The sequence below is a fragment of the Python bivittatus genome, unplaced genomic scaffold, assembly GCF_059951505.1.
Source record: "Python bivittatus isolate LINGU-HERP-01145 unplaced genomic scaffold, Pbiv_v1 ctg000190_np1212, whole genome shotgun sequence".
In the NCBI taxonomy this organism is placed as follows: domain Eukaryota; kingdom Metazoa; phylum Chordata; class Lepidosauria; order Squamata; family Pythonidae; genus Python; species Python bivittatus.
Window position 1 is genome coordinate 14,261,729 of NW_028277042.1, and position 9,681 is coordinate 14,271,409.

At 41.8% G+C, this 9,681-nt stretch overlaps 1 protein-coding gene across 1 annotated transcript; it reads left to right on the top strand.

Moving 5' to 3' along the window:
- The first annotated feature begins 2,085 nt into the window (after window positions 1-2,085).
- LOC103058835 (histamine H3 receptor-like) lies at window positions 2,086-8,659 on the top strand. Its single transcript, XM_025164609.2, has 3 exons — window positions 2,086-2,470; window positions 5,114-5,280; window positions 7,260-8,659. The coding sequence occupies exons 1-3, from the start codon at window positions 2,209-2,211 to the stop codon at window positions 8,139-8,141; spliced, it is 1,311 nt and encodes a 436-aa protein (XP_025020377.1). The 5' UTR covers window positions 2,086-2,208; the 3' UTR covers window positions 8,142-8,659.
- Window positions 8,660-9,681: the final 1,022 nt, after the last annotated feature.

Genomic DNA, 9,681 nt, shown 5'->3' on the forward strand with positions numbered 1-9,681 from the left:
AAGGCTGGGAGATGGATATGTTTATCTCAAGCCATCTAATAATGTTACAGTCAAAGCCTGTACTATATGGGCCCTCCAGCAGGACAAGCAATATGGCGACTTTCATGCTCTGTTTCCAGAAGGAAGGGAGGGCTCAGTAACTTGATCCAGTAAAATATTCAGGCTATAATTCATTTCACCTCCCAACATTTCTCTTTCCCTAGGTGCCTGCTTGCATTTCAAAAAAAAGTATGCAAATCAGTCATCTACCACTCAGGTTTACACTTCACCAGGGGTGGGGGAAAGTACAAGAAATTCACCCCCTTCCAGCCAGTCAGTTCTCTGGAAATGACAGGAGCAGTAGACATGCCAGTGCAACAATAAATAAATCCACTTGGGAGTAAAAGATTAATTTATCATATACAGTCCAAAGAAGGCAGATAGGAAATGAGTGTGATAGATTTTCTCCAGCCATTTAATTAAATTTAGACGTTACTAATAAAAGCGCTTTATTTCTCAGACTGATAAAGCCTTGGATGCAATCATTTCGAGAACCTGAAATAAAGCTCCTTACAGACAAAGCTAATCGTCTGTCTTCTGTGGATGCACCTTCTTAGTTCCTGCAAAGGAGCAAACTCGGGAATGTTTTAATGGGGGAATGGGTGGTAGGGTGGAATCCTCCAGAAACACTTCTTCTTCTGAGAACTTGGTTTAGAAAAGATGCTCCATAAATCACTGCATTTTGCAAGGTCATGGGTGAACATCGCTTGTGTTCCCCATGAGATGAGTCATGATACTTATTTTATAAATGAGGCATTGAAGCTGAAAAAAAAGAAAACAACAGGATGTTATCCCATTTGAAAAAGCATCCACCAACTGGCTACATTAACTGCTGATGATTTATATTACTTAAATTACTCCAGAGGATGAATGTGAAGGAAAGGGATTTTTTAACTCCTTTCTTATCCATGGTTTCTACACTCAGCATGTAGTCACCAGTTGCTTTTCTCCACAATAAATAAAAGACCTAACTATCGATCTTACACACACACACATATACACACACACATATAGCACTAAGAGGTTGAGATTATTTTGACAGCTGGGGTCAAAATAACATTCAGCCTGGTGTCCTCCAGATAAGATGGACTACAACTCACTTCATTCCCAGCCAGTACGTTGGCTTGGGATGATGTAAGCTATAGTCCAACCCATCTGGAGAGCACCACTTTAGGGAAGACTCAAGCAAGAAAAATCACAGAATAAGATATTAACATGAACTTCCTGCATCTCCCCTTTTTTTCATACCAGAGCACCAAAACAGCATACTCAATAAAGCAACATGAGTTTAAAGTGATAGAACAGCCTATTAAATAACATTATCTCAGGATATATTTAAACATTTTTTTTAATGAAAGATGTAGACTTGCTCCTAATCAGGGAAAAATGAGTCCCTGATGAAAAAGGCATCTGAGCCCAAGAGCTTTCAGATATTTTGGTAACTCAGCCAGATGGATTATTCTGAAATGGACTATTCTGAAATGCATGTGGCTTTCATGCAGTTCACACTATCAGCCTTGTCCTCCCTCCTTGCCTTCTCTCTCTCTGTTTCTAACACATGCCTGCACACACACAAGCTCTCTCTCTCTCACACACACCCAAACTTGTTTGAAACAGAAAAGGAATACAACTGGCAGTGCTTTCGCAGAATCCAGGGAGTTGGTTCTCATGCTTTGCAACACCTTTGTCCGAGGGACAGCAGTACAGCTATGGGGTCTGCTGAAAAGAAGGACAACAAACTCTGAAAAAGGACATCAGCACCCAAAGAATGGAACACCAAACAGGTAATGTGGTCTCTCTGTTTCTCCTCTGTCCCTCATGCAAGGGTGCAATTCAGGGTTGCCTGGAAATCTTTCCTGGGGTTCTAGGAAGAGTGGTGGGAACCTCTTACTATCTGCCTTGCCTTTGTTTTTCTTTCTGATGTTCCTTTTTATTCTATCTCTTGACCACCTTCTGTCCTCTGCCTCTAGGAACCAATCCAATTGATATGCTCAGCCAGCCAACACCTTCGCTCTTCCTCCAACACTTGATATCCCATACTTAGGAATGAATCTATGAATGAATAACAATAGTAATAACAATTATCAGCTGTTCTGACTTTCCAGCCTGTTGTTTATAATCACAGTAATACAACAATGTTAATCCTTTTTGTCCCTTCACCCTGCAGCTATGTCTGAGGGGACTCAAACAGGTCTGAATTTTTCATCCTGTCTGGGCAATGGATGTGTGACTGCTGCAGAACATCCTTTTCAGCACCATGGAGAGTTTTCAGCACCCGTCACTGTACTCTTGGCAATACTCATGGGACTCCTAGTCTTGGTCACTGTCTTGGGCAATGCATTGGTCATCTTGGCATTTGTGGTGGACAAAAGCCTACGGACCCAAGGGAATTTCTTCTTCCTGAACTTGGCCATCGCAGACTTTTTAGTGGGTGAGTGAAGCCTCTGGGAAATGAGCAAAGCCAAGGGAGAGTAAAAGATGGGGGTCCGGGGTAGGGGTTGGTTGGTTTCTCTCTGGGAGCTCAAAGTACCATTGATGAGCAAGGAAAGGGGTCTCCCCTCATTTTATCCCAAGAGCAACCACTATGTGAGGTAGATTGGGCTGAGGAGGAAACAGGGTTCACACTTCTTGGTTAGTGTTTACTTAACCAATGGGTTGTTGACTAAGCCATAATGGGTTGGGTTTACATAGCATTCCATATCAAACCCAAAGTTGTGATAGGTTTCTGAAACTAATAGAACTAGGATGAAAGAGAACACGATCCAAACCCTCAATTGCAACCATAAAGCTGACAGGGTGGCCTTGAGTCAGTCACTGCCTAGGATTGCTGTGGTGATACCTTATATTAATACAATATGCTTAACCTGGTTGTTGAATTCACCCATTTGCAGGGTCACACAATACAATGAACTGTAAGCCAACCAGAATAAGGTGGGTTTACACAGCACATTAAGCCACAAAACCAGGTTTGAACTAAGTTTGAACCAACCTTCAAACTAAACCAGGCTAGCATGCTGTACGGATGCAGCCCCTGGGTTTGTAACTGATTTTGTTAAATGTGTTGTATGCACAAAGCCACTGTGGAAGAAGTTAGAGAGATCAACACAAGTTGCCTTGTGTTCTTCAGAGGAAAGTGTGTGTGTGTGTGTGTGTGTGTGTGTACACACTGTATGAGAAATGAATAAATGTGACAGTGAAGGCAAAATCAAAGATTAAAGCAGCATGGGTTTGGAATACAAAGAGTAACTGCAGTGAAGACAATGTGTAGTTCCATTGACATGGCAACTATAGAGTTGTATCTCTTTCTGGCTCAGTTTTGTATCAATTTTAAATGGAAAAAGGAATTTACTTCGCAGGGACATTATGTGCACAAAAAAGAGGAAAAAGCAGTGTTGCTCGTGAGTTATAAATGGGAATTTAGTTAATATCATAGTGGCACAATGGCATTAATTTTTGTTTCCCTCAATAAAGATTGAAAGGTGGCTTTTTATGTGGAATCTAAAGCGGGGAGGGGGGCAGCTGCAATTCCCAAGTACTCCTCAGCATCCATTTAAACCCCAGAGTCCCCAAACTATGCTGACGGAAATTATTTACATTTGAAAGGAGGAGTTTAAGAGGCAGAACAGGCTCATTAAAACTGAGCCTGAAAATATCCATTGCATCTCTTAAAAACCTGGAATGCATGCCTTCAACCAGAAAATTTAAGTACACTCTTCTCAAGACTTAAAATCCTAAAGGAAGGAAGGAAGGAAGGAAGGAAGGAAGGAAGGAAGGAAGGAAGGAAGGAAGGAAGGAAGGAAGGAAGGAAGGAAGGAAGGAAGGAAAATTCAGCCTAGATTGCTGAAATGCAGGCTAGTTATTGTATTGCCCTTAGACTTAAATGTTGAACTTCCCTGGCCTAAAGCACAATTTCTGGAATAAGAAAGAACTTTTCCCCTCTAGAATGATGAAGTGATTGCTCGTATTTTATGCATTCGTGGAATACTTTCCATGGCCAAGCAACTAAACATGTTTCTAATAGATTCATTCCAAAATCCTAGGATACAACAACCTCATTTGTACTGGCTATATGATTGCCACAAGAGATAACCTGAAGAAGTTTAACTCCTACACAGTTGCACCGATTGTGTCATTTTATGATAGAAGAATAGCTACGGCACACACTTGTTTAATCTCAGCGAGGAATTGATGCTGGTACAGTTTTTCCTACACAGGATTGGGGGCAGGGAGGTGAAGGGAGAGGTGAACATGTCATTGTGTAAGTCAACACCTCCATATCACATGCATACAAATACCTACTTTACTCGGCATGCATTGTTTTTACATCATCACATGATTAACCTCTGCTTTGCAATTGTGTGAAAATGCATATATGAATTCACAATCTTGTTTGTATGAACTTAGGTCATTTTGTCTTCAGCTGATGAGTCAGGATGCAAAGCACTCCCAACAATAACACCACCACCATCCTCTCTTTTTTCAGTTTTATTTTACATCAGTCTCAGAGAGAGGAGGTGGGTGGAATTGGTAACTAAAGGCAAGATGCAATCGAGGCTACAAAGCTAGACATAACTTTTCCCATCCTCCTAGAAGTTGCACCTGCTCAAATTTGCTGATCTGAGAACACTGAGGGGACATCCATCCCAATGCACAATAAGCACTGAATAATGCATTTATGCAGAATAAATGTATCTATGCTTATTTAAATATAAGGAAACAGTTTCTGATGGTAAGGTTTATACAACAGTGGGACAGTCTCCCTATGGAGGTTGTGGGTGCTCCATCTCTGGAGGCTTTTTAAGAAGATACAGCACAGCCACCTCTAAATTGGTTTTCCTGCACGTTGCAGAGGGTTGAACAGGATAATCCTCACAGTCCCTTCCAACTCTGCATGTCTAAGATTCTATGAAATAATGCCTGACTTCATCTGAGATGTGACTGTACCATTTCAAATGCCAGGTGTGTGAAAAGTTGAGGGTGTGGAGAACTACTGCTTGTTTTTACAGTTGCCTAAAATTTGGCCTCAGGTTAGGGCTGTCTCACCAACCTTGTTTCCCTTGGTCTATGCTCACAGGTGGATTTTGCATTCCCCTTTACATCCCATATATTCTGACGGGTGAATGGAAATTTGGAAAAGGCCTGTGTAAGCTCTGGTTGGTCGTAGATTACTTAGTCTGCACAGCCTCCGGATTCAACATTGTCTTGATCAGTTTTGACCGATTCATCTCAGTTACAAAGGCGGTAAGGAACATTGCTTTCTGTTGGCTTTTGATACCTCCAGCCACTGGGCTCTTCTCAGAATTCAAGAGCCACCCATGCACTCAGTAGGAAAAGAGGAGCCCCCCCACATACAACATGTTCTCTTCTGGAGTCCTGATCAGTATTCAACCTCCCATTGGCTGAATTCAGTGCCCATCTAACCACATTGCATGACAGCTTGGCAGCTCCATTTGCAGGGCACGTTAAACTTGGTTGGTGTTGATTTTGGTGAATGTGTTGCCTGAACCCAGCCACTGCAGTTGGCTCATGATTCCATGTTTTCGCAAACCCAGAAAATGGGATCATTCAGTAATCAGGCCCTTTGTGTTGTGTGAGCACAGAGTTTATATAAAACTTCAAATTGGTCACTCCACATCCATGGCATTTCAGGATGTTCACGTCAGTAGCAACACTTGATGCCAATAGCTAATAGCTTAATGCTAATACCAGTAGAGGAATCATTCTTTCCTCCCCTCTCTAAGCTTTCATACTTGGATGTTCCTTTAAAAATCTGGCCAGCCCTGCTGTTGAGCAACATGGTGATCTGTGCCTTTGGGACAAGGCCATCCTCCTGAGTCTTCCCACCCACTCTGTGCCCCCCAACCGACCGCTTCTGTCAAAGAAAGTGGACAATGTTCTCCCGTTGCCAGGGATGAAATGTTGGTATGCCTCTGTATGTGAAAGGGGAATAACCTTGTACCCTTCACTTCCAGCACTTCCTGAACCACCCCAAAAATGAAACCAACGTTTTAGTGAAGTGACTCACTTGCATTACCACTTTCCTTTTCCCAGATCGTGTTAAGAAAGTGCTTTTATTTGTTTCCTTCTCCAACCTTTTGGCTGTGCCACTTTAATCACACTTTGCTAAATATGCATTTGAGTAGGCGCTACTCTAGGATGGTAGGTATGAGACTCTGGCATGTTGATTTTTCTTCCAGAAATGCACACCTTCCCCCTGCCAGCACAATGCACACACACATGGATACATGCCCGCCTAGACGTGTTTTTGCATGCAAAAACCAAGATGTGACATGCCCATGCTCTATCCACACGATACAAAGCCACGCGTGTTGTATTCATCTGTGCAACTGACCAACTGCAGCTAAATAAGTCAAACTGATATGAAATTTAATGCACACGCCACTGATTGTGCTTGCGCAAAGCCCTGGTTAGCTCAACTGTGACTTTCTAGATATTTAGAAAACACCACAGTGAACTACAAGCAGCCACCCATGTTTCTGCCTAGCAGATTGAAGGGACTTGTTCGTTCCCCCCACATTTTCTTGCTCGTTCTTTTTCTGACAACATCGCACAGTGTCTTGCCTTGTATGTGGCCTCGCTGACACGGACAGCATTCTGCCGCCTTTCCCTGCCTGAAACATAAAACAACGCTCTGAAACCTTATCATCAATTTCAGGAGGCCCAAGCCTTTAGTCAAACTTTCCTCAACGCCACACTAAAGGGAAACATTGACCTCACCCACACGATGCCAGACAGGGTTGCCTTAACAACAGCTTTTTAAAAACAACCACAACTGCATGGATACATGCAACACATTCAGCATAAGACATATACCATGGTGTCAAAGACTGTGGTAAGATGTTCACAGGAAACCACATTTAGTTGGTATTGACAGATCACACTAAAGGCATCATGTGACTTTCTTGGCATTGACTTACTAAATTGTAAACCAGTTTTATAGGTTAGCGTGTGGTGCAAACAATGGCAGTTGTGGTTTATTCAACAAGCATGGTAAAGCAAAGCATAGCTTAATATAGCATGTGAACCAGGTCTACAATTTAGCATGTTGATTCAAGTCATTATCAGAAGGTTTGATTGTGGAAGTTCAAGAGTGAAAACCTGTAGATCGCCATCAACCATGGAAACAGCTGTTCCTTAGAATCTTCCTTTTGATAAACAAGCTTTTCAGAATATACATTCACGTATACTTTTTCTCGTAGGTGAGCTACAGGGCTCAGAAAGGGATGACCAGAAGTGCAGTGGTGAAAATGGCTATGGTGTGGATCGCAGCATTTCTCCTTTATGGTCCAGCCATTATCAGCTGGGAGTACATAGCCCAGCAAAGCATCATACCTGAGAAAAAGTGTTATGCTGAGTTCCTCCACAACTGGTACTTCCTCATGATCGCCTCCACCATTGAGTTCTTCACACCATTCATCAGTGTCACATACTTCAACTTAAGTATCTATTTCAACATTCGCAAGCGGACACTGGTCAGAAGTGAGAACTCCTCACCAGGCCAAAAGGATTGTGAACTTTTTTGCTGCAGGAAGAAACAAGAGCATGCCATCTTTTTCACAAAAAGAAAGGACAAAAGGAATGAAAAGGTGAGCAACTTCACGCCTAGCAAGCCTGCTATCGCGAGGCTCAGCATCCACAACCTTCAGACTCACTCAGTAGAGTTTAACATCAATCAAGATTTTCCGCCTTTGCAGGTAGACATTCAAACCAAATCACCATGGGGTGGTTTCTACAAAGCTCTAGAGACCATATCCAGCAGCACACAGAAAGCAGAGGTTGCTAATACTGCGGCTAGCCGGTTTAGGCTTTCCCGAGATAAGAAAATAGCCAAATCTTTAGCCATTGTCGTCTGCATCTTTGCTGTATGTTGGGCACCCTACACCCTTCTAATGATCTTCAAAGCTGGTTGCCATGGGCAATGCATCCACAATTATCTCTATGAAGCATCGTTTTGGCTACTGTGGTTGAATTCAGCCATTAACCCAATATTATATCCCTTGTGCCACATGAGTTTTAGGAAAGCCTTTTTTAAATTGCTCTGCCCAGGCAAGGCAAAAATCCACCCAAATATTTTTACGTGAGAGAACACTGAAGGGAGGAGAAGTTTCTGCATAGATATCTTTGACATCTCATAAAACCACTGAACATATACTTATCCTCCACGTTTGAAGGACATCTTCAAACATTCTATCCTGAGATATTCACAAACTTCTAGATCTTTTGGTAAAAGTGAGGGAATTGACAAAACTCAATCCTGATTTCAGAAAATGCAAGAATTTACAATACTCTGCAGTGCTTACGTATGCAAATGAGTACTAACTTATTTTCCAGTACTTAAGCTCAACGCACTTTGTAAATTCCCAACGGGGTCCTCATTCTTAAGAATTAATGTAATTCTGATAAAACAGCTAACTACTGGACATTGTACGCTTGTGTTAAATTACTGCAAAAAAATAAAAGGCAGTTTCCTTTTGCGTGTAAGGGTTTTGCGCTGATGTAGGATTTTTTGACTTGTCCACCTTATACCCCAGAAAACACAATGCAATGGAGCATCTCTCACTAGATCAGTGTTGTCCAAACTTGGCCACTTTAAAATGAGTGGACTTCAAATCCCAGAATTCCCCAGCCAGCCACCCTAACCCTAACCCTAACCCATGCTGGCTGGGGAATTCTGGGAGTTGAAGTCCACTCATCTTAAAGTGGCCAAGTTTGGACAACACTACACTAGACGTTCTAGTTTGTAGATGGATCCTGCTCATGTGCAATTGTGTTTTCCCACCGATTACTCAGTTCCAGGGAATTATTCCAACCCCACATAGCAAAATGCCACTCATAAGCAAACCTGCTGCAAAGTTAGGTGTGCAAAATAGGACACACTTCATCAGCCAACTTCAAGTTAACACAGCAAGCCATAACTTATTGAATAATGCATTGCTTAGCATGTGTGAAACCAGCCAAGGTTGCTGTACCAACACTCTTAATACAGCATTCCGTTAGTTGGATAGATGGCTATGAATTTCACAAAACCTTCAGTTATTTCAGTGATATGATCAAATCACTGACATGATCAATGCGCATATGGCTGATTTCACAGAAGTCCATATAGATCTTAGAATGAAAGAATCTGCTTTATGTTGCTTTTTCATTTTATACATATCAAAATTTGACATTAAATTTCTCCTGCCCAAGATTTCCTTTGGATTAAAATGGAACATTAACATTTGTTGATGTTCTCCATACTGGAAATAGGAAATTACACACTAAAAAAAAAATCTGAAGACATTATCTAAATTCTGCCAATTAATTATAGCTGTCTCTTTGATGTTTATTTATAACTTGGCTCGTTTAAAATATCTAAAGCTTTTTGTTGAAGGATTTCTGATTAGAAAGAGCCACATATGGTTATACTGTTGATTGATACCGAGGCAACAATTGTCATCTGGCACTTCTTTGCTCATATGACTTACATAGACTCATCATGAGATAGAACATGCCTTAAAGCAAAGGTGGGGACTTCTTGCCTTCCAGATGGTGAACTACTGCTGTTCTCCCAGACTCCTGGCTATGGGATTGCCAAGAGTCTTCAGGGTTTCTGCAGAGCCACAAGGTTCTACCTGGTTT

Coding starts and splice junctions, on each gene's coding strand:
- LOC103058835 (XM_025164609.2), top strand. CDS start 2,209: ATGTCTGAGGGGACTCAAACAGGTCTGAATTTTTCATCCTGTCTGGGC. Junction 2,471..5,113: donor CATCGCAGACTTTTTAGTGG/GTGAGTGAAGCC, acceptor CTATGCTCACAG/GTGGATTTTGCATTCCCCTT. Junction 5,281..7,259: donor TCATCTCAGTTACAAAGGCG/GTAAGGAACATT, acceptor TTTTTCTCGTAG/GTGAGCTACAGGGCTCAGAA.